The sequence below is a fragment of the Nerophis lumbriciformis genome, linkage group LG01, assembly GCF_033978685.3.
Source record: "Nerophis lumbriciformis linkage group LG01, RoL_Nlum_v2.1, whole genome shotgun sequence".
Classification (NCBI taxonomy): domain Eukaryota; kingdom Metazoa; phylum Chordata; class Actinopteri; order Syngnathiformes; family Syngnathidae; genus Nerophis; species Nerophis lumbriciformis.
This window is the reverse complement of record NC_084548.2, coordinates 38,747,497-38,773,577: the sequence shown is the minus strand read 5'-3', so window position 1 is coordinate 38,773,577 and position 26,081 is coordinate 38,747,497. Positions and strand designations below refer to the sequence as shown.

At 37.7% G+C, this 26,081-nt stretch overlaps 1 protein-coding gene across 2 annotated transcripts in view; it reads left to right on the top strand.

Annotated features, from left to right (window-relative positions):
• LOC133619712 (zinc finger protein 704-like) overlaps positions 1-26,081 on the top strand; it is a 128,350-nt gene that overhangs the window by 67,728 nt on the left and 34,541 nt on the right. For both annotated transcript variants that reach the window (XM_061980958.2, XM_061980951.2), the window contains exons 3-4: positions 16,102-16,202; positions 17,145-17,383. In XM_061980958.2, the coding sequence (XP_061836942.1) occupies positions 16,102-16,202; positions 17,145-17,383 (340 nt within the window). The remainder of the gene's footprint in view (positions 1-16,101; positions 16,203-17,144; positions 17,384-26,081) is intronic.

Sequence of the window (26,081 nt, the reverse complement as noted above, 5' to 3'; positions counted from 1 at the left end):
CAGATATTATGTCTGCTAATAGGTGCCATTTTGCCGTCCTTATTCACACACACCATAATAATACTCGTATGTGAAGAACAGCACGTCTGACTATGGTAGCCATAAAGCTCTGATCATACATCAAGCGATGCGGCTTCATAGCTTACCAAAATCGTACTAAAACGTTCTGACAGATTTTTAAGCACCATGTGTAATGTTCTATATTTTAAAGTTTTAGTGTTGTTTACTGGCTTCATATTGCAGTATCTAATGTGTGGCTACTGGTCACACTTATCATTACACCATGTACCAATAAAATAGCTTCGAGGTCGGTAAGCACAACCAAAATTATTCCGTACATTAGAGGTTTTTGAGAAAATGAAAACATTTTAAGTGCGCCTCATAGTCCAAAAAATATGGTAAATAAAACGTAAAGAAGAGCAGGCAGCATCTAGTTTCTGTAACTTAGATGAAGAATATGTCTTGAAACATGTCTCACCTATAAGCTACATGAAAGATGCCAGAATTTGTTTCATTTAAATGTTTGCCATATTTAGAAATCATATATTTCATATCAGTCATACCATTTAGAAATCATTGATGTAAATTGTGTTTCAAATTGAGAACAGCAAGTGAACATACTGTATGTGTTAGTACCAGTAATTACTATGAAGTGGAAAAACGGAAGGAATATGTAAACTTTGCTTCTTCCTACTACCTTTCAGACATTTTGTAAAAAGAAATGAAAATATTTAAAATATGTGATGTATCATATTGAAATTGAATACATATTTGAGATAAACTTCAACCAACCAGTATTTCAGAGTTCTCCATAAGGAAACCTTGCAATATATTAAATCCATAAACTGCTATAAAGTTGCTTAGCTTGCAAATCTCATATATATATATATATATTTACCATCTTTTAGGAGATTTCCCATATTTTGAAATGCAAATTTTGATGCTCCTCTTCGATACACAAAACAATGGTGTTTTCTGGTGCTGAATTAACCTCAAAATGGATGGATGGATGAGCACCGCATAAAACATTTTGGGTTACTGGTTTGACATTTCCTAGAAAATATTGTTTAAAAAAACAACTTAAAGCCTTATCCAGCTGTTTACTGACATACTCTACTATTCAATCAGTCAAAGTTTACTTATATAGCCCTTAATCACAAATGTCTCAAAGGGCTGCAAAAGCCACAACAACAACCTTGGCTTAGATCCTTCATCAGGGCAAGAAAAAACTCAACCCAATTGGAACAATGTGAAACCCTGGAGGGGACCGCAGATGTGGGACTCCCCCCTGTCCCCCTGGCAGAGGATTTTGGGAGATATAGTTTATTTACAGACCCAGCTAACGCTAAAGCGCCAGAAAAAACTACTTTCACCAAGCATTATAGCATTGTTGTGAAGACTTTTAAACCGAAAATACCGCGGTATCTAAAATACTGTTACAGCCCTACTATCTAGGCGGCAGGGAGAAAGTAAGCACAATGCCACTGCACAAAGCAATGAATGTGCAATACACGGAGAGCTGTTGACTGCCCAACTAAGTAAAGCGCCACTTGTCGTTCTTCCAAGGACTTTTCACAAAGTGTAATTTTCCCTCTACTCGAGCCACTTCCACCCACTCTTGGCTTTAATCCAAAAGATGCAAATATTAATTTTGCTGTCTTTTTTTATGTACAGTTAACGGTAGTTTGTCCAAATCCCACATTTTTCTGAAGATATCTTCTAGAAATAAGATCATAAGAAAGGTTGTGTTCATATTATAACATATTTTATGAATGATAGACAATTATTATAAAGCATCTTTTAAAATGTTGATAAGAATAATACAAAACAGTAATATTGCACTTAAAACAACAGGCTATTTTCCACCAAAAGTTCAGGACCTTTAAGTTCCTGTAGAAGTGTGTGGTTTGTGTTTCCACCGCATTGCACAGTTCAGGGTAATTTATACAATTTAGGCTGACAACGTATGGAGAAGTGGTTTAGTATATTTCTACACTGAGACCATGTAAATAAACAGACTACATTAGGTCAGAGTTATTTTACTAAAAAGTAAGTAAATAAAATACAAAGCAATAATATTCAAACAATATGATATCAAAAATTAAGTGTACCTAATTGTTCATAAAAAGTCCGGCATTTGTCCGCAATGTCTAGCAGTCAGAAAGTCGTCCTCTCAGTTCATGATGAATTCATGAAGGTCAGGCAATTCCTTTTGATCCATTTCAGCTGTAAATAGCAATATATAAATAATAAATTTCAGTGTTTATCTCACACTGACAACACGAGCATATCGACTTACCGTTAGCTTGATGGCAATAGCATTCTGTTCACTCGGGTTGAGGCTAATAACTACACAAATGAAGAGTCACTAACTACTTTTACAACATGTAATAAAGTATATAGTTTCTATTTGATGTCATTTACCTTCGTTCCGCTCATGTACTGCTTCCTTTTTTTCACTTTCCTCCAACAAAGTACCGGTAGTATGCAGCTGAGGTCGTTGTTTCGACTCCTCTGTAAATATGTTTAAAAGAGTCTGTCCACTCCTTGTAGCTTTGTTTATCAAAATGAAGTTTGTCTAAAATAATAAACAGTAAACTGCATATAATTTCAAGACTACGGTTGAGGAAAAACACTGCAAGTTAGTTCCACTGATCAGCGTTCTTCAGCACAAAAATGCCCCACTAAAACTCCAAGTCATCTAGCATTCTGTAAGTGGTGGTCCTTTTTTCGAAAAATACGTTTTAGGAACGCCCCCAACTGTGTTCAACCAATCAGCATTTGACAGCACAGCCCACCCAAGATAAGGTTCCAGGAACCTCCCGAAAGCACCACCGAGCTGGCAGGAACTACAAAAAGTTCCCGAAGAGCAAAATCTAACACGTAATTTTTTGGTGGAAACACAGGGGGAACTATATTTACCCAGGTAAATGGGAAAATTCCTGTAAAAGTTCCTGCGGTGGAAAAGAGCCTTATCAGGATTCATGCAAAAGGTATTAGTAATTTGGAGAAATACCTAGTGTGTGAATGTGAGTGTGGAAACAACTGAAAAGACTTGCCACAGGTGCCCCACTTAGGTGTTTACTATGTCCTTTAGCATAGGGCAATACAAGAAAAAAACGTTTTTTTTTTTTTTTTTCAAATCACACTGACATGCGATCTGATTTCTAAACAACTTGTTTGATTTGATTTGACAAGCTGCACCACTGGCAGCACTGCCATTGTACTCAAGGACTTATGTTGCGCTGTCATTGCCATGATAACCAATACTAACTCTTTACTCTGCCTCACTGGCTAGGGTGAGTTGATTCTACTGCCCTGGTTGGTCCTAAATGCCAATGCCACCTGCAAGCCTTTCTGGACACATTAAATAATTGACTTTTTCTTTTTACCTGTCTTTAACATGCATGAATGTAGTGTTAAGTAAATGCGATTGGCGATTGCGCTAAGACTACAAGGGAAGCCCAGCCTCTCTTAAAATGTAAAAAATAAATTCAGTTGTCAAACATGTACTTTTGTGTTCACATTTCATTAACCAAATACGCACTAGAATGCGTCCAACTTTTGTTCAGAATCAGCTTTTGTGACAGCTATCACAACTTTTTTCTCATTCATTCTGGTAGTGTCACAGTGCATTAAAAAGTGTTCAAGCTGAGCGTCCATTGACTTTAGTGGGGCAGCATAGAGTGGGTTGTTCAACTGCAGCCAAACTAGACAGTCATTGGACAAATGCTCGGCTTTGTCCCATTCATCGGACACTGAGCATTTCTGGAAGTGTGAGGTGCGCTTGTCCTCGGCGCTGAGCTTCCGCATTATGATTGGAGAATCTGTTTGAGGATCACTTTTTGATTGACAGCAAAATGAGCAAATCAGCGTGAAATATAAACCAGTGCCAGAGCATTTTTTATGCTTCATTCCGTTATTCCGAGTTCATACAGAGAATTTTACAATCCTTTAAGTGACGTTTTTTTTAAAAAACCTACCTTTTTTTTTAAAAAAACCTACAATTTTTTTTATCTTTCATATGTTGTTGGAGACTGTACTCCATTCATCCATCCATTTTCTACCGCTTATTCCCTTTGGGGTCGCTGGAGCCTATCTCAGCTACTCATGTTTAGAAAATAGCTAAACATGAGCTTCCCCTACTTGAAAGACCAGCAGCCGCCACTGGTATATACACAAGATCATGCCATATTTCTGACATTATGGATTATTTTCCTTCTATTCATTTGTGAATAGAATCCATGTGAATAAATTATCACAGAGAATAGAAATGTTAATGTCAAGGAAGGAAATTGTGACATTTTCTTTAGACTTGTGCAGCCCTACTTACCTATGGGTCGAACATTTTGTACAACTCGTCAATATACCGTAGTGCTGCACTTCTTAATTGTAAATATTTGTTTCCCCAATGTTAGCTTATTGGTTTCTTTTTTGTTTTATTGTTTGGTCTGACATTAATAATCAATAACATTTCATGAGCTCATGCAAAATCTCAGAAAATATAGTTCACACTCTTCCATGCGTTTGTATAACTAAATCTTATACTATTGCAGGGATCCTTTTTGTCTCAAACTCAAAGGCAAAGTTAATTCTAGATTTTAACAGAAGCACTTGATTGATTGTTGAGAATCTTGAATGCAGAGGCAAAAAAACCCCCTTGTTTACACAATTCAACGAAGTGTGTCCAACTGTGTCTGCCAAACTTAAGCTGCGCCAGTCTGGTTGTCATATTATGGTTGTCATAATATTTGTATTTTTTTTTTGTTTATTTATTTTTTTACAAATAAAAACCCCTTTGAGATTGGGATCAGACTGTTTTGTTCACAAATCTTACTCTTTTGGGAAAATGTAGACATTATATTTCAGCAGGGTTATGTAGGAGTGAAGTCGCCCAGTCTGAACCAAATTTTAATATCTGTTTTAACCGATCATTGTTTGTGCTTCCATTCTTATTGGATTCATTTTTCTTATTAACGATCCCATGATCAGTATACACTTTTAGTCTGACTCAGCCCATTGACTCTGAAGACCACGTCGCTCTTGTTCTTTTTTGTTCACTTTTGAACTTTAACTTTGAGTATGTTTCCCAAGCGTGAGGCAAGCGTCTACTGATAGCAGTGTGTCAAAGAAAAGAAAAGTGCGGTGAAATTAAACATTGTAGAATGGTCAAAGTAGAGAAATTCCAACCAAAACTGGTCTTGTATGTATGTATGGATGGATGGATGGATGGATGGTATAAACCATTCGACTGTCATTTGAAAGGATCTGCTCCTTTAAATTTGATAACTCCCCATAATAAATCGCCATATGCACGCATTGTTACGGCTAAACGACTCTTTGTAGCAGCTGTGTTCTACATGCACGTATATAGTAATGATAACCACTGTAAAACTCCTGATGGTTAGTATTACCGTATTAAATAAAATGATCGAAAAGCCATGGTTGATAACTACACTGTGATAAACGTATGGAAAGACTAGCGTTAGCTTGATAGCTTGCTTAAATGCTAACATGATCAAGAGACATTAATATATTTTCCCAATAAAAAACTTTATACCCCAATCTAAACTTGTATAAACACATAACTGTCTAAACAACTAAGATAAAGTATTCACATTGAACATAAAGTCGGTGCTGTCTTTGCACAAAGTGATCGATATAAACCCGACAGTTTCGAGGTAAAACAGACGGACGTCCGTTCAACAGGAAGTGAACTCGCGTGCAGTGTTGGGTTGATTACTGAAAACAAGTAACTAATTACAGTTACTAGTTACTGTATTTCAAAAGTAACTCAGTTACTAACTCAGTTGCTTACACCAAAAAGTAATGCTTTACTGTGAAAAGTAACATATATACACACACACATATATATATATATTTTATTTTATTTTTTAAGGCCCCCTTTAATGCCCTTTTAGCCTTAACAACAAAGCGCTGCAGGAAACCCTGATATTTCCTTGACCCAGCCACACACAAAGAAGTTGTAGACCTCCATGCTTTTCCAAATTTTCATCTGTTTTGTCCTGTAGAATAATGTCTGGAGCCCACGATAGTTCGATATGTTTGGGAACTCGATAAATCTTTTTTGTTGTTGTTGAGTAGGGATCTATTCCATTGCATAGTTGGATTTTTTGTTTATATCTGCTTTTTGCAGGAATTTATAGCCCCCTTGTGTACTCGGATAACGCTTGCTCATCTTAGACTGGTTGACCACCACTGGTTTTCACTTACTGGAAGAAATCACAACTCGCAACACAAGCAATTGATGACGTTTTTCCCCATTGGTGATGTCAGGGGATTATCCATATGTGGTATAGCTTTGCGCAAGTCCACCATTGTAGTCAATAAGCTCCATTTTTTCACTAATCTTTTGTTGTGGGGCAGACTGGCATTGTAAATGCATCTTCTGCTCTTACCATTTCTAATACAAAGTAGCATTTTTGATTTGATTGATTGATTGATTGCATTGATAGCATATAGTTCTAATTTATATCTGTCGGTAGATTTGATATGGAAGCACAAAAACTTCAACATGGGTGACCGGGAGAAGATGCTGTTGAAGTGGAGGCACATAAATACGGCCGCCCACAAAACAGCGCATCCTGAAGAGATGATCAGAAAGCAGCTTGTAGATTGTCTGCAAACCATAATCAAAGCAAAATGTTGACCAAAGAACCATTACATGTTATGTAGACCACAAGGAAGTGTTTTAAATGTAGAAAATAAGTCCTAATATGACCCCTTTAAAATAAATGTTAAGGATGTTCAGAATTTTCGTTTACTTTACAAGAGTCAACTACTCTATCAATCTTGAATTGTTTGTCTACTATCTGTTCTTCTTTCTTTTCTGTACTTTTTGTCTTTGCCTCACAGTCGTACTTTGTCTTTGTCTGATGTTGTACCGCAGATTTGCAACAGCTCTGTTTTGCATTCACAGAACACAAGAAGGGCCTGCTCTGGTTTAGGATTGGAAAAGTAAAATCTCAAAAGCAGGCAAGAGTGGGAGTGGGAGAATGAAGAAAACAAAATACATGCTGCAGATAAAGTATTATAAGTACTCTGTTTGGGGCTATATGCCATTTTAGTACTTAGAAAATGGCAGGCAGCTTGTTTCATGATTCACTTTGGTTCTAGTCTGTCTCTTCTGGCTTGTAAATTTCATATCAAAGTTGTGAAATATCCTCTCCTGCCTGCATCTGTTTAGAGAGCCTAGTTGACGACACACTCTCTTGGCTCAATTTGATCTGCTTAACCCTAAATATACAATAAACAGGCTCAGAAGATGATGTGTCCATGATTTAGGCAAAACTAAATCTCAGTCTATCCCTGCGTTCTCTACCACTTGCAGAGATTTTCCAATCATGAGCTTGAAAACAAAACTGAATGCTACTCCCATCATTCCTGCCTTACTGAAGAAGCAGCTGTGAGATTTTTATACAATGTTACTGTTACTCTTAACCTTTAACAAAGGCTCTTTATGTCAAGCAATGGAAAACCCATCCAGTCCTTTGTGATCAGCAGTTTTTTGGAAACATCCAAGCAACTTATGAGCACCATCGGTTTATTAGTTGAATATGTTGCTTTGACATTTTCTCAAAGACATTTGAGCTGAGGTTTACAGTTTAATTGCTCTGCGAGGACAACCTTTTTGCGTGTTTATGTGACTGTGTAGTTTATGAAGGAGTAAGGAGTCAGACACTAAAGCTGGAATCATGCCTTTTGCGCTGTCAATCTTCTATTACTGTGCTTGTATTGGACAAAGCTGTCCGTTGTTTGTGATGTACCCTAAGGCGACACATTGCATTTGTGCATCAAGGGAGAGAGAGAGCAAGAGGCTTTTTATCCATCCACTGAATAGTCATTACACTCAACAGCCCGCATTAAAGAGACACAACTCCTGCACACAACAGCCTCTCCCTCTCCAGGGGGACTTATGATAGGTAGGACCAACAGCGTGCGTGCGTGTATGAACTGCACTTTAGAATAATTATGAATATGCACATGATTGCATGCATGCACCTTGATATTAACACCTGATGCTGCTCAGGGAGTGAATGCAAATATGAGGAATACATCACAGGATCCTGCAAATGAGAAGGAGCCTAGAACACCGGCATTGCAGCCACAAACGATGGTGAATGTGTGTGTGTGTGTGTCTGTGTGTGTGTGTGTGTGTGTGTGTGTGTGTGTGTGTGTGTGTGTGTTGGGTTGTAAGTGCATGGGAGGATTGGTTACTGTTTACTGCTTGTCATGACCACATGCTCACTTAAAGCATACACAGGATGCAGGAGATTACATAATACAGTGGCATTGAAGCAGTAAAGGCTGAAATATAATCTCGCGTCACGTAGATTACGTAAACGAGGCCGACTTGCTCCTTCATGCATGTATTACAAGCAAGAGTTACGCGGTAAAGGGGATCTGCGACTTCTCTCCCTGGACCCAACGTAAAACTAACAGGAGTAAATTAAACAATTGGTAAGGCCACTTAAAATGCTGCATGAGACACTGCACATTGATATAGTTATGTGAAAATTATTGTCTTCTGTGCAAATTTAAAGAAAGTGAACAGTGTGTGATTTACTGCAATACTGTCAGTCTTTTAAGTTTTTATTATTGGTTTGTTGAAATTGTTCACACATTGCACATCTTTTATTTTTCTATCGATACACAGTGATGCCTGCATTGCAGGGATTAACTCAACCCTCTTGAATAGTTTCTACCTCAGTATGTATGGTTTGTGGAGTTAGCACAAGATTAATATGTGGAAATGACAAATGAGGTAGTTGATACATAGAAGAGTTTTTATTTGTGCTTTATGTTGTGTTTTGTTCAGTCCTAGATGTGTTCTTAAAGTTTAATTGGTTTGTACATACACTGAGATTAAGTCTAAATTCATTGTGTTCTTAATGGTGTTTTTGAAACTGCACCATTTTTTTCCATCAGAATTTTCAACTAACTTGAAGTGTTTTGACAAGAGGATGCACATTTTCAGAATGTGCTTGTCCTATTTTGGGCCAAAGTAAAACAAAGAGAACAAGCTGAAGTTGTTGTAGTTATATTTTTAAGTTATTATGCCATGATTTTACCCGTTCGGCCCACGTGGAAATAGATTTTCGTCCATGAAGCTTCTGAGCTAAAATTAGTTTGATACCCCTGATCTACACGAATGGCTTTTCCTCTGGTTGTGTGAGTAAAACTTCCATTAAAAGTAAACTGATGTTTCTGAATGATTAGTTGCATTGCCAACAAAGATGTCGATGTTGCATTTGTCATTGCTCACCCTATACCAGAAGGTAAATATTTAGTCAACAACAGCTGCAGTTGCTGATTCGGGAGACACTGCCACTTAGTATTTTGGAAGAGAATTGCAAGCCATAGGCAGCCCTTGCAAATGAACTATAAACTAATCAAGACGCCATCAGAGTGGATGCAAGCTACGTGACGCGAGAGTGTATTTCGGGCTTAAGATGGGAACTGAGAGAAATGTGCTATCAATAGAGGCTGTATTGAGTGGGGAAGGTGTGGGTGAGGGCAGCTGTCAGCCACCAACACCACCGTAGTTTAGTTGTCACTACAGGATTTCCCCTTAATGTAACTGATTGTGGCGGTGCGCCAATGCAAACTATTTTTCGCTACACCTTAAAAATTAGGTTTTTATTTTACATGAAAACAAAATAAAGTAATATGTTGTATTGTAGCGCCAAAAAAAGACACAAAGTCTGACGTTCTTTTTAGCTTTTATTGCCAATCTGTTGTTGACAACGGGCCAAGTTCCAACACGCATTTCCTCACTTCCAGACACACAACAATATTTCCTCATTCTCCGCCAACACAGTGTGGTCAAGACCATGGAAAGAAATGAACATAATAACACATGAACATACACTTTAACACCAGCAGGTAGTAACAGTATGAATGGATATATATGAATTATTATTTGCACACTTTTGACTAGTGATGCACCGAAAATTTGGCCGCCAAAAAAAGACGTATTTTGATGACCGTAACAGCGCTGCCGAAACCGGATGTTGTGATGACGTAAGCTAAACGCACCGGGTTGTCTGGAGTAAAAACATTATCTCCGTGCTGTGGAAGTACTGTAATGTATCCAAGATATCCCCGCGGACAGCGCTCTTCAAAATGTAAGATACAGTGGAGGCTTTTAAGGAGAGGAAAGCTTGCAGCAGCGCAAAACAAGTGTGACGTCAGGCTCTCTGCACCTCAATTTTTGTTGCGGACATAGAGCGACATTAGTGAAGCGTCTCTAAACACGAGTACAGTCTCCAATAGCACCAAAAAAATAGATGCTAGATTTGTTTTAATAAAAAAAGAGTGAGTAAAAGCATTGGAGAAATATAAAAAAAAAATCTCAACAAATAACATTGATATTGCAGAAAAAAATACATGTTCATACTATAATTAATAATAACAGATTTGTTTTCAGCTCTGTTTCAGTTTATTTCGAACAAGCATACGATACATTGTAATGCATCACATATTTCCAGTTGTTTCATTACAGCACGTCCGAAAAGGAGTAGGAAGAAGCAGAGCTTATTTAATCCTACCCCTTTTCATATCATAGCAGTTTTATACCATTTCCTTGTTCTCTGTTTGTAACAAAACAGTGAATAAAAAAAATAAAAACTAATAATATACCATAGTAAGTAAACAAATATTAAATACATAAATAATCATTATCTAAAAACAAAACAACAAAAAAAAGATTCAAGATGTTCATCATAATTGTTCTTCTTTGTACTTTGTGAACACTTGTAGCTTGAACAGTCTCTTAAACTGAATCATATTGGTGCTTTGTTTGATTTATTTGGTTAATCCATTCCATAGTTTAATTTCACATACGGATATGCTAAAGGTTTAAGTGCTGTATGCGCATGCACATGTTTTATATTAGATTTTCTTCTAAGGTTATATTTCTCCTCTTTTGTTGAGAAGAATTGTTGTACATCCTTGGGTAGCAGGTTATAAATTTCAGCTGTTTGCAAATGCACCAAATCATTGAATTTCAATAATTGTGATTTAATAAATAAAGGGTTTGTATGTTCTCTACATCCAACATTATGTATTACTGTAACTGATCTTTTTTCTAACACCGTTGGTGAATGAAGTGCACATTTGTAATTGTTTCCCCATATTTCTGCACAATAACTCAGATATGGTAACACTAGCGAGCAGTAGAGAATATAAAGTAATTTTTGGTCCAGAACATGTTTTGCTTTATTCATTATTGATGTGTTTCTTGCTACTTTATGTTGTATATTTTTTACATGAGTTTTCCAGTTCATTTTATCATCTATTATTACACCCAGAAATGTGTTTTATTATACCCTCCCAATGTCTACTCCATCTATTTGTATTTGTGTTTGACTTTCCCATCTACTGTTACCAAATAACATTATTTTAGTTTCACTAATATTTAAAGATAGTCTGTTTTTTGTCAAACAATCTTTTTAATTTGTTTAGTTCTTCTGTTTTAAATGTATGTATAAATGTTTTGCCTTTTTAAAGAAAATATATGCATCATAGCAAACAATATAATTATGTTATATTCACCACGCCCCTACCGCCACAGGTATCATGGCAATCTTGGGGAAACTTTGCACTACATTACCTCATTACACCGGTTAGGCTTAATGGTACCAGTTTCTGTTCTGTGTTTGTTCTGAGTGGTAAAATCATGTTTTCAAATGTTTATCCAATATTCCCTTTACGAAGATACACTGATTAACATAAACCACACAGATTCAGAAATCCCACCACGGCCAAACGGGTTGCATGCTTCTTCAAACAGCAGAACATATGTTAACAAATGTGTTTCCCTCTTCCTCTACTTTCCTTACCTTGGTTACTATTGTGCCTTTTTGCTCAGTTTGGCCACATTTTGCTGTCTTTTGTTTAATTGTATCTGCCAAATGCCAGTAAAGCAAAGAAACCAAGAGCCATACTTTAAACACTGCTGTTTTGATAGCTCTTCAACTGCGTTAAACGTGTGACATCGACTCACTTGAGCAACCACAATTCTCTTCGACTATTTAACTTCTTAGCTTCCTTTGGCGGCGAGCGAACAATGGGAATTTAAGATATAAAAAGAGTGTAATCCAAACTGGAACTTATCAGTGTGTTAAATCTCTCACCATTACTTTAAATATTTATCTGAAATCAGATGAGAGGGTGTCTGCAAAGTGAACTGTATGCTCTCTGAACGAGTCGTATTAAAGGTGTACATCATGCTACGCAAGAGGGTTCACAGACTGAGGAGCCACCCAGCATAGTGTGCGTTGGTGCCTTAATGCAGGAGCATACTTCAAGCTCCATAATCCAGAATTGAAAACGAAATGCAACAAACTACGTACCTGGAAGAAAGCAAGGTTAAAATATGTGCTGTGTTGGCAAGTCTGTGTACATTCAATTTACAAAAACATGTATGAATAGAGAGACACTACCTCTATTTTTGGTATGTATGCCACGAAGTGTTGATGTGTTATATGCATTTGTGTACAGCAGGCCTATACAACTTGCGGACCGTGGGCCATATCCGGCCGTCCAAATCTTTTAATTTGGCCCGCCGAACAACACCCAAATATTCTTGAAGAAACCATTCAAAACAGGGTTGCTCATATATGCAGTACTCCCGCCACCCCCCCCAGGGGTCAACAGCAAATCATATTTGTCACAATGAATCAGCAATTGGTGAGGAGAAGAAGATGGCACTATTGACCCTGAAAAAAATCAAAATAAATCACAATCATTGTACTTTAAACAGCGACTGGACAACAAAGTTTGAGTGCATTGAAACTGATGACCTTGTAATGTCTTTTTTATTCGTGGGTGGCCGTGTTGTTTTTGGCTGTTTAACTCCTGCGATCAAAACTGGTTAAATACATATAGTGCTGCCTTTGACCATAAGGGGGCGATAAAGCTACACCTTTGGTTTAATTGTGTTGAGCCACATGTGTGCAATGTTTGCTATGTGTATTAACAGTAAACCTTCTATTTTATTTACATAACATACACAATAGACATTATTGATGTAAATTAATATTTTTTGGGTAATTTTGTAATGTAATTCGCAACTACATTCAAGTCAGTTAAGATAATGAACTTGATAGTGCTTCTGCAGCAAACTCTGCATTTACTGTGATCAGCAAAGACACAAAATTACCAATACACAAAATCCTGACCCAGATTGATTTGAGTATTAACAAGAAATGATGTGCTGCCAATTAAGGAGCATAGTATCTTTCTACATTTTTGTGGCGCTGTGTGATTCAAGTTGTTTTTGTTTTAATGCAGAACAAACGACACCTTTATTTTTGCTATATCATTTTGATATAAAAGGTCCTAGATATATTATTCACAGTTGGCCTAGATTCAAAGTGAGGGGGCTTAAACTCCAATACAGCGAGCCATAAATCAGGCAGATCCCAGGGATTTCTACGTGGTTGGTAACATGAGCAGATGTGTTAAATATAGAGTGAAGGTCCTGTCTTCTCCCTAACAACAGCAAAGGCCCTCAGTATTGCCAGGCAAAGGTGATATGGGGGGGGGTTTGATGCAGAGCATGGTGTCATCAAATCTTAGTCTCTCCCTGTGGAGATTCCATGTGTTAAAATTGTCTGCTCAGTGCTTCCAACCAACAAATAAATTGTTATTTATGTACAAATACATATTTACAGTTAAGCCCCAAATTATATTGAAGATTTGAGGATATGATTAATGAGGATATGACTGAAGACCAAAGAAATGGCATGGCTAGAAAGTGTCCCAAACTCATGGACCTGAGATCTGTGCAAAACAGAGCTGGTTTATTTTAACACAATATTTGTCTGTGCAAAAAAACCCCAAAAAACCCCTTTAATCTTAATCTAAGGCCAACAGACATTGGAGGAGACACATATGCTCTTTAGACAAAAGCATAAGAACACCAGCTCATAATACCTACAGAGAGTGTAAATGGATGGAATATGTAGAGTGGGTTGTCAAAGGGATATCAAGGGTCTTTTACCAACTTTTGTCCAACCTATGGTCAAATTGACCAATAAATATCTCGATTAACAGGAGGGCCTATTTGCTACAAATTATGATTTTGTCATTTCATCATGTGTGCTGCCATAAATACTGCTTCTTTCCAAAAACACTCTGAGATCCAAAGGTGCTCATATATGTCCAGTGCACATTAAAAGATAGTTTGTTGACATTCTCTTTTTGGGTGCTTAATAAAAACACACCTAGTAAAACTTGCTACAAAATAAAGCTTTCTCATGCTCTCATAAGATACAAACAGATTTATGGTCAAGTCTCACAGAGTTAAGAAGTCACAGAAACGGCAGGGGACAGTGTTTACGAGAAAGTTGCCACTATTGATGTGTCTACTGAAATATACAAGCCATTTCTCTGATGACATCTAATTCTATTTGTTGGTGGAAACATTAATGTCTAGATTGGATTGATAGCTGTCCCACTGTTGGCATTGTTGCTCTTAGTACTACTTACACACACGTATATAATTATGAAACTTTTGTGGAATATCAGAGCTATGCCAGGAAGCAAAAGGACAAAACTCAATCTCAGGAAATTGGGATTTGGTTTGGAGTATTTGTGTTTGTGCTTGTATGTGTGCAAGCGTTATTAAAATGCTTGAATTACCCTGGAATAATCAAAAAGGCTTTAGTGTGTTTTTTCCCTGAAAAAGCATGCATCACTGTCAGTAGTATAGGTGTACATTTTTCCATGCCAGCTTAAGCCCAAATGAGGTTTTAAGTGGCAATATGATGTGTATTTTATAGGTTTGATTAATCAGTGTGTTATATTCAAGAGTCAACATGCCATCCATCGTATATACAGAATTTAGAAAAAAGAAGGACATTTTTTGAGGAAATGGCAGACACAGGCTCATCAAAAGCATGTCCTCGCTCGGTTGGCACTGTTTGTTGCTAAGAACAAGGCCAACCACTGAAACGGGACACAACTAATCTTGTTATCTCTTTATCTCTTGTCCAGACCGGGTGGTTTATGCCTACGTAGTAGTGAATGTGTGCACGTGTGTTCCCCGCCATTCTTTTGAGTCTCTCTTGTGGTATTCCATCCTGGGAATATTTTCCTATTCATATGCAACTTAAACAACCATTTGCCTCAATAGGAACACATTTTCATCAACACTTGTAGAAACTATTTAAAAACCTAAAAAAAACATATTAGACACTTCCAACATTAGGGGTGTGCGTGTTTTTATACAGGGCCCCTTGCTTGATTTACAACCCACTTGTGTTTGTGATTGTGGAGTCCAGAGTGAAGTTTTTGTGTGTTTGCACAGAACAGAATCTGTGCCAGGGCTCAGGGCTTGGCTGAAAGAATGCCTCAAACCAGTTTGCTCTGGTTGCGGAGTGGAGAAGTCTGGGGGCGGGACATGGACCTCTTAAAGCTGCAGAATGTGTGGAGCTTTTTTGTGTCAGTTGTGCTTCTGTTGTTGCAGTAATTTCATATAAAGATTTAAATAGCAGTATAGCACAATGGTTTATGCACACTCTGCCTGTATAAAAGTGTGTTGTTTCTCTGACTAATTGTGCCAAAACATTCAAAATGTGTTTGTGTGTGTGTGTGCCCAATGGTGTTAAGGAATTCTCAGGCTCAGCCCTGCCTTAAATATCTTCTCCCAGGTTTTGCTTTCAAGGACAACAGGAAGTGAGTTGGAAAGTAAAATAATGAATGGTTGCGTCTATGCCTTATTGTAGACTGACACAAATAAGTACAAGTAATTATGGGTACCAAAGCACACGCTGTGGTTGTCTACTGTGTGCTTGTAACTTAGTGAGTGTAAAGTGCTGCATGTTCAAGTGGGCAGTGTAAACAAGCTTCAAACTATGAGGTGCGGAATGGGGGTTGTTTTTTGGAGGGGGACCGCCTTTGCTCGCGCTCTCTCTTTCTCTCGTAATTTCATATACCTCTGTCCTCAGGCTGTTGTTTGTTTCTAGCTCTGTATTGGTCTCTTGTGGCGGTCTTTGCCTCCATTACTGTAATAAACAATTGTTCAAGAACCAACACATAAACCTGGCCACCCTTCATGTGTGTATTTTACAGGAAGCCCTCAGGTCATGCTGTTAAGGAGGTGATGGCCGCTGCCGTTCTGACATCGCTATCCACGTCCCCGTTGGTGCTCTGCCCGTCCTCTGCGCCCCCAGGTAACGCCACGTCTTCCAATACCTGGGCAACACCACATTCACCCGCATCTGAATCATGTCATGTACCAACTGTTCTGTCATGACCTTATCACTACAGCTGCATTTTGCTGTGCTTGCCATCGCCATGCCAACCCTGCCATACGGTCAATGTCCTGTCAGCTTTTTCCTCTCCCTTATTTTTTAACTTTTGTTGTTGTTGAGCTTAATCAAGGCAAATGTTATTTGCTCTAAATGAGTCAGCTTTTAGGCATAAACATGTGTGACTAACCTGATGATACAAAGATGAAATGTATTTATTTTTATCAATATTGTTTTTATTGCCTTTCAACCTCAGCATATCTTTGTTTGAAAATGTTACTTTTTATGTGGTATCATGCACATTTTATTGCGTTGTCTTGCAAATGTGCATGTCACATGCACATTTATTGTATACATTTAGGAGTTCTCCTACACATTACATAATACATAATGCACAACTTGGGTGTTATGACTCAATATGTAGTACTTTATGTACTGCATTAAGCTGCTCACATGTCTTTAGCGGGCAGTATGCTAGCCCCACTATGGATTGGACTCTCACATTAACTGTATCCACTCGGCATCCATTGCACCGGTCACCCAGGGGGGGCGGGGCTGGGGTCCCACATCTGCGGTCCCTGCCAGGGTTTCATGTTGTTCCCATTGGGTTGAGATTTTTCTTGCCCTGATGTAGGATCTGAGCAGAGGATGTTGTTGTGGCTTGTGCAGCCCTTTGAGACATTTGTGATTAAGGGCTATTTAAGTAAACTTTGACTGATTGATTGATTGATGATGATGCATAAATCAAATTTCATGCTGTACATATGGCAAAGGTTCAAGAAAGGATATAATCCTAATAAGCTCAGCTAAATCAGTGCTTGTGCAATATTAAATCAGCTCAGTGTGTATCCTTTTGAACTGCAGTTCCAGAGCCAGCAAACAGGACTTGGAAAGAGGCACTGTCAGCCAGTTACAGCAGCTCCACGAGTGGCAACTGGAGCTGGGATGCGAGCGACCAATCGGTGCCCTCCACCCCATCACCACCTCTGTCCAACGATGCCAACAAGAACTTCCTGCTCTCGTCCCAGGGGGATGATGTCAACGAGGACGTTCCAGAGAGTGCACACTTCATGTTTGAGGACCCCATACCTCGAAAGCGAAAGGTGGGACTGTGTGTATGTGCCATTTATGTATTAATATGCTAATTGTATGTGGGGTTTGAAAACTGACCTCGGATTATCAGCAATGCCAGTGTCTCCCAAACTTTTGCTGAGCCAAGGCACATATTTAGAAAAATCTCATGCCACACTAGCAAACAAATATGTCGCATGAATCACAACAGTGATAACACAGGTACACAGGCATTTTTATCTTCTGCCAAAAGCATTAAAGTGATCTGCCTTTCACAATGCAGTCACTACATACAGTAGATGAACAAAGAAACATTATTTGTAGTAAATAAATACGTTTCATATCAATTAAAGGGGTCCTATTATGCAAAACCAACTTTTCTTACCTGTTGGTACCTGTTTTTATGTATTTGGGATCTGCATAAATCGTGTAAATTTGAAACCATCGCAGTATGGTGAATATATTCACAAAACAATCCCTCCGTCTTTCAATTATCTCCAAACAATCTGTTTCGATTTGAGCCTTTAGTGAGATATTTTGCCTTAATTACGTCAGCAGATATCTCCATTTGTGGTAGAGGTCTACTCAAAGAGCTTTGTGCGAGTCAACCACTTTTATCCTGTTGTAGTCAATACGTTCCTTAATTTTCTCTATTTTCTTGTTGTGGGTCAGACTGTCTCATACATGCACATGCATTATAAAATCTTCTGTTTTGTCGCCATTTCTATTAAAAAGTAGCGTATAGTTCTAACTTATATCTGTCAGTATATGGAAGCGCAAAAAATTACAACATGGCTGACAGTGTGGAGACGCAGTCAATTGGGCCTGGCCTGGAGAAGGGCTTGGGCTCCTAAATAAGACCGCCCACAAAATGGCGCATTCTGAAGAGACAGTCAGAAAGCGGTTTAAGGCTGATCTGTACACAACAATCTATACAAAATGTGCACTAAAGCACCACCTTTACTGGTTATGTGGACCACAAGGAAGCATTTTAAATGTAGACAAAATATCTTAATATGACCCCTTGAAAGGTGACCTTTTTGTCTTTTCTGACTAATAAATGTTGTTACAAAGGTAGATACTTGTGTTAAACAATACCAACGTATCAAATCATCAGGTTGATGCATTTTGGCGTAAGCTTGCACACAGTTTTGGATGGTTTTTTTTTCGCGAGGTTTTGCGATTGTGACGTCACAGCGAGGTGGATGTCCTTATTTAAACATTAATCAGAGGGCCAGGAACTCCTCCCCCACTGTGTATGAGAATACACAAAGACATAGGATTAAGTTTTATTTTCATTTCATCTTGGCATGCACATAATAACAGCAACGTGCAACATGCAGCATCTTATGTTTATGCAGCGAGTGTGCAGATGTACTTAATGTTGTAACTGGCGAATCAATATAACTTTTTTGAATTTTATTTTCAACAGTGTCTGGAAAAAATAGCTGTGATGACTTCAAGATATATATTTTAACAGTACATTTTTTAAAAGATAAATTCAATACTTTTTAAGAGGGGCGTAGTTTTAGTCGAAATCACAAAGCTCAAAACAGGTTTCATACATCACAAGGAAAGGTTTTAAAGGGGAACTGCACTTTTTTAAATTTTATTTTGCCTATCGTCCACAATCATTATGAGAGACAAGAACACATGTCTTTTTTTTTTGGAATTCTAAAGATGATAAAAGGTTTAAAGATGCGGCTAATGGGAGTCACCGTTGTAGCCTTCAAAGCCCTCTAAAACAACTTCAAAACCCTCCATCAACGATTTATATGTATACTGCACATATATGCATAATGTAGTAACGTTCATAACTATAGTAACAAAAGTTAATTTTATATTTTTGTTAATGAACTTTCCACATCCCATCTTAACAAAAAAAAACAGAAATGTTGACATTTTTGCAAATTTATAAAAAATTAAAGACTATAAAATCCCATTTACATAAGTATTGAGATCCTTTTCTCAATACTGTTATTACATTATATATATACTTGTAGTGTGTATATAAATTGTTGATGGAAGGTTTTGAAGTTGTTTTAGAGGGCTTTGAAGGCTACAGTGGTGACTCCCATTAGCCACATCTTTTTTTCAAGCATATTTTATCATCTTTAAAATCCTAAAGAAAAAAAAAGTTTGTTCTTTTCTTTCATAATGATTATGAACGATAGGCAAGATTTCAAACAAATGTGCAGTTCCCCTTTGAATGAAGTATTATTGGCGGTTATTGGATAGATTTGAAAGTTACTTAGAAGCAGAATGGCTTGCTCCCATTAGCTGCATTGCTAGTCACCAAGATTGAGCCGATTCGTACAAAATAAATTGGGGAAAAAAAAACTAAAAACGTTTTTCTTCTTGTCTCTCATAAGGATTGTGAACGATAGGCATAATTCCAAACAAAAGTGCGGTTCCCCTGTGAAAGCCAAAAAAAACATCTGTCCCCTTTAAGTACAGTAAAATTGGATAATAGTGTGCCGTGTCAGGTGATCAGATGTGCACACTGGTTGGGAATGGCTCAGCTATACCATGGGTTTTCAATGTGTGCGGCCTCTGGTAGAATACTTGAGAGGAGGTGCAGCAGCTTAAAGAAAAAAAAAGTTTCAAACCTGCTAAACTAACTTCACTTCTGGCAAAGGCAAGATGAATACAATTTTTAGTTTTTATATTAAGCGAGTTAACAGTCTGGGATGAGCAGAAAGCTCAAGATATGCACCAGTACATCTAAACTGATAACTAAACAACATCTTTAATTTGTGCCAAGAGACTCGGCTCAGCCAGCAATGTGTTCATGGACACAAAAAACAGTCGGACAACGCCAACTGTAAACATAAACTGTAACTGTCAGGTCGTTACACTGTAATATGGTTCATCCACAGCCAATCAATGTCATTAACAGTGTGTTATGTATGTGTGTTGCTGTTTTGCTGGTTATCTTATAGCATCAGAGTTAAGAGTTGGCATAACAAACAAGCACTGTACACACACACACTCCCCAATTACATATGATCTTATTCTAATGGCATGTATTAAGAACGTTCATTTATGTATGTTAATCATTAAATGCTGTTGATAATCGAAAAATAGTGCTGTTAAAGGAAACTTTCGTTAACTCGTTATTAAATATTTGCTGTGAAGTATAGCATTGACTTTCACTGATAAACAATGCAAGGGTGGCTTGAATTACATATTTAAAAGCTCAAATATGAATTTCCAATGGAAATGTCAAGAAGGGCGGCATGGCGTAGTGGGTAGAGCAACCGTGCCAGAAACCTGAGGGTTGCAGGTTCGCTCCCCGCCTCTTACCATCCAAAAATCGCTGCCGTTGTGTCCTTGGGCGGGACACTTCACCCTTTTCCCCCGGTGCCACTCACACCGGTGAATTGAATGATGAATGATAGGTGGTGGTCGAAGGGGCCGTTGGCGCAAATTGCAGCCACGCTTCCGTCAGTCTACCCCAGGGCAGCTGTGGCTATGAAAGTAGCTTACCACCACCAGCTTCTTCCCCAAGGCCATAACCATCCTGAACGGACTGCCCCATTGTCCCTCATAACTGCCTTCTCTTTGGTGCAATAACCCATTCCACCAACCACCCTGTTTTTGTTTTTGTTTTTTTCATGTATATATTCATTTCACACCATATTCATTGCACTTCTACATTTTTTATATTTTTATATATTTGCACATTGTTTTTCTAGCATGCACACATCGCACTGTATGGAATGGCCTCAATCTCGTTACCTTGCGTAATGACAATAAAGCTGATTCTGATTCTTCTGATTCTCAGGTGTGAATGATTGATGGGTTCTACATGTAAAGCGACTTTGGGTACTTAGAAAAGCGCTATATAAATCCCAGTTATTATTATTATTATTATTATTAAGATTACAAACATAAAAGTACAATTCTGTACAAGTTATTTTGTGTTCAGTGTTTTAAATATGATTATTTGATGTAGGCCAGGGGTGTCTCCAAACTGCACCATGGGCCATTTGCAAGCCCGCAGCTCGTTTTTAATTGGCCCACAACACAATCTACAGACAAAATAAACGCATTCCGGATTTTAACATGGCTAAAAGACAGAAAAAGTTATCCAGCCCAAACCCCTCCAAAAGTGAGAGCAGCTTCTTCTTTCAATGTCATCAGGAGTGAGCTGCCAGAAATGTGTCCAGATATTTTGCGCAATTCGTCACACACCTTGCACACACTAAAGCCCTATTTCAAAGAAAGTTGCATCCGCTTGGTGAAGATATTCGTGTAGGAAATTGTTGGTCTACCGCTTTTTTTCTACCTTCAATTTTACCTTGTGCGACATTCTTCCTGATGTCAGTTTTGGTGCCTAATGGCATGTCCAAAATATTTCAGTTTTCTCGAATATGCCATGTTCAGTAGTACAGCGTTCGTATTTAGCTGTTGCAATATACTACTGTTACTTCTCTTGTGCATCCAGTCGGTACTCAAGATTCTCCTATAACACCACATCTCTGCGGCGTTTATTCTTTTCTCCTTGCTGTTTCTGATAGTCCATCCTTCACATCCGTATAGCATTAATATCATCATCTATATCACTGTCTTCAGGATTTTTAGTTTCAATGCTGTAGTATTGATAGATGGGTCTTTCCAAATGTTATTCAGCTGTACCAGTCTCTGCTTTGCCATTCCAAATCTTGCAATATCTTATGTGCACTTTCCATCCGCTTAATTTATGGATCCGAGGTACTTGAAATGGTCCACCACTGCCAGTGCCTTCCCATTTATTGTTATAGTGTGGTTACTTGTTCCACCAATGTTCATCACTTTGAACTTTTTGGCATTTATTTGAATCTGGCTGCTTTTCCTGCTTTATTCACCCATATTACAAGCTTGATCAAGTTTCCAAGGGAGTTGGTTATGAGGGCTGTATCGTCAGTGTATCTAATGTTTATGCTCTGGCCTCCTGTTTTCAAGCCCAGTCCTTCAATTTGTGCTTCTTTTTTGACCTGGTCCATATATTTATGTTCAATAGATGTTTAGGTACAAAACATCTTTGCCGTTAGGGCTGTGTGATTTTGAGAAAAAACTTTATCCCTCCCAAATTGCGATTGGAATTCTATTTGTAAGTTTTATATTTTATACATAAAAATACATAAAACTGCAAAAATAACAATTAAAGGAAGGTGTTCAGGTCGGACGTTGTCAAAAGCTTTACTGTTATCTTAAAAATTTAGAAGGCTTCTTGTTCGACCTTTTTCACTGTTTTATTAATATCTGGACGTGAAGAGCAGATTAGTGGCGTGTTTAGGGGGTGGCACGTGCCACTCCTTAAGTCTGACAGGCCACCTCAGGTGCCACCCCACTCAGAGGCGGAGCGATTTAAACAGTGTTTTTTTAAACCATGGAACTTATACCACTCGGGTTCCATCCAGTTGTACGCCTAAAATATGCTTTTTCACGTGGCCCAATGATTTTCCCAAATTTACATCTGAACCACGATTTAAGAGATTTGATAGCCATCCATGTATGCAAAGTCCACAGGAATAAGAACTGACCACATTCCAACCCAAGTTTTATTGGCACAGACTCGGTATACATGTACTAATTTGGACAACCAATTCAAACTCATGGTCTAATTATTCCAAAACCAACACAGACCTTTAATATATGTGATACAAAAACACACAATTTTCCCACTGAAGTATGTATATATTATAAAAAATGTCTAATCATACCACACAATTCAAAAATACATCTATGTAACCTATTTAGTAGACGTGATGGGTAATATATGCAAAACACTTCACACTTGGACATGTTTGACGCATTTTAGTTGCTTGACAGACATAGATAGAAAATGGATGGATGGCTTGATATTTCTGATGGATTACAAACCTTTTAGGAGGTCAGGGAAGTAAACAAGGTAGGAATGGTTCACATATTTTTAATATTCAATATTTGATTATATTTCATATTGTAGTGGCGGGCAATCAAAAGCCCGGTGTATACGCATGACGCAACTTGTGTAAGTCATTTTAGTTACAATATATTTTCTTACACAAGCGTGTTCAAAGTGTTTGCCTGCCACACATGAACAGGTGCATTCATCTGTTTTGAACGTTATTTCAGTCCCACCATCGTTTGTTATTCCACTGTGATTCTAGTTCTACTCAGTCCAGGTAACGTATTTGTTGTGCAAATACTCTCAAAGGCACACTGTGTAATATTTTAAATGATTCTATTGCCAGCAATGTAAAGAGTTGATTTGAAGGAGGAACTAATCTGTTTAAATTTAAATACAATGTTTGTGAATGTTACTATTTTACTTTGTTAAAGGGGAAATGTGACATATTGTTTAGTTGCCACTACTCTTCCTGGGGTCAGGACAATAACAACATCTAAAGAAAATCTCAATAATACATACATAGAAAAGATATGCCTTTAAATGCTATACATAAAACAGTACTACAATCCATCATATATAAAATAAAAAATACAAGGGAATAACAAACAGTTTAGTGTAGTTTTGTTTTTAAAATCCCTTACATTATTTGACTCCTTTAATACACGAGGCAGCCTATTGCATTGGGAAGCAGCTCTGTACAACACAGTTTTTTTTGCATAGTACATGTTCTTGCTCCTGGTACTACGATGTTCCATTATTCGTCTGTTGTCTAGTGGAGTGTCTGTGTCTGTTACAAACATATAATACTTTAGGATTAAATTAAGATTTTTGGCCTCGTTTTAGTATGAATAGTAAAAAAAAATACCAGCAGGTTTTTTAGTAAGTGCTTATCAACATATAACCATGATAAATTGTGGTGCATACTGTCAGTACTTGTCCAAAGTGGGTACCGTATTTTTCGGACTATAAGTCACAGTTTTTTTCATAGTTTGGCCGGGCTCCAGTGCGACTTATACATGGTTTTTTTCTTTTTTTTAATGCATTTTCGGCAGGTGCGACTTATATTCCGGTGCGACTTATACTCCGAAAAATACGGTACTTCGATGCCAATCTTGCAGCTTTATTTTACATAATTTGGAGCTTGTGAATATCTTTCTTTGGAGCGCATGACCAAATCACTTCAAAGCATAATCGAGATGAGACCCAGTGACTGTAAAACTTGTTTCATTGAAAAATCAGTAAAAAAAAAAAATAGACACATCTTCTAATAACAGAAACAGTCCTGCCCATTTTACACACAATCTTGTTTATATGACAAGACCAATTGAATTGATAATTTATGGTTAACCCGAGCAGCTCAGTTTCATTCTCCAAAGAAATACCTTTTTCAAGTAAGTGACAGAGGGTGTACATTTTTTAATGTATGTTTATTGCCCAGGATTTTGTATTTTGTTTTACTGTTATTACTGTCAAAAAAACTGGATACACTGTCCAGTTCACTTTGCAGTACATTGTAGTAAACTGTATTTGTATTTTGTGCCCAATGTTGCAAGTTTTACGACATACTGTAATAGCTCAATACTTTGCATTATTGTTAAATGCCAGCAATAATCTTACAAGGAGATTCACTCCATACTTGGTGGTGGTAACCGTGGTAATCAACTATAGTAGCTACAGCTGCTTCTGGAGTAGACTGACTGTTTTATGGGTGCCACCCCTGCAGGACTAGGTGTCGTCCCTGTGCCACCCCAGGGGGAAAAAAAGTCTGGACACGCCACTGCTCTGTGTCTTACTACTGAGTACTGTACTACTTACTACTGTACAGTCTTTGATGATTTCCAAGTGTCCTGTCCAAATGAACATATGTACGACTTTCTCGCAATATTTGATATGTTTTTAAGTTTGCTAAAGCCTTTAAAGTACCGGTAGAGTGGGAAAATAAGTTTACTTTCTATGCTTACTTGTGTTTCATTTTATCCATTAAAGCATATCCAATTTACAATCCGCAAAGTATGTGAAAAAATAACGTCTTAACATCACAAATTGCCACAAATTCAGTCAGATATTTAGAATATTCCACTCCGTATATTTTCTGCAATTTCTGTAGATTCTACGTCAATGTAGTAACGCTTCTGCACGCTGACCATGTTATCAGATCAATCATACTGGAAATTACAGCTGCAGCTATCGAACATTTTAGTAATCGAGTATTCTATCGAATATCCCGATCGATTAATCGAATAAATCATATTTTTGCTTAAACTCCCCAAAAAACATTTTTAAATTTTTTTTAATTTTTTGTCCTGTCCAGCTTCTCAGGCAAATCATATTGTTGATGTACAAACCCTGTTTCCATATGAGTTGGGAAATTGTGTTAGATAAACGGAATACAATGATTTGCAAATCATTTTCAACCCATATTCAGTTGAATATGCTACAAAGACAAAATATTTGATGTTCAAACTGATAACCATTTTTTATTTTGCAAATAATCATTAACTTTAGAATTTGATGCCAGCAACACGTGACAAAGAAGTTGGGAAAGGTGGCAATAAATACTGATAAAGTTGAGGAATGCTCATCAAACACTTATTTGGAACATCCCACTGATGAACAGGCAAATTGGGAACAGGTGGGTGCCATGATTGGGTATAAAAGTAGATTCCATGAAATGCTCAGTCATTCACAAACAAGGATGGGGCGAGGGTCACCACTTTGTCAACAAATGCGTGAGCAAATTGTTGAACAGTTTAAGAAAAACCTTTCTCAACCAGGTATTGCAAGGAATTTAGGGATTTCACCATCTACGGTCTGTAATATCATCAAAGGGTTCAGAGAATCTGGAGAAATCA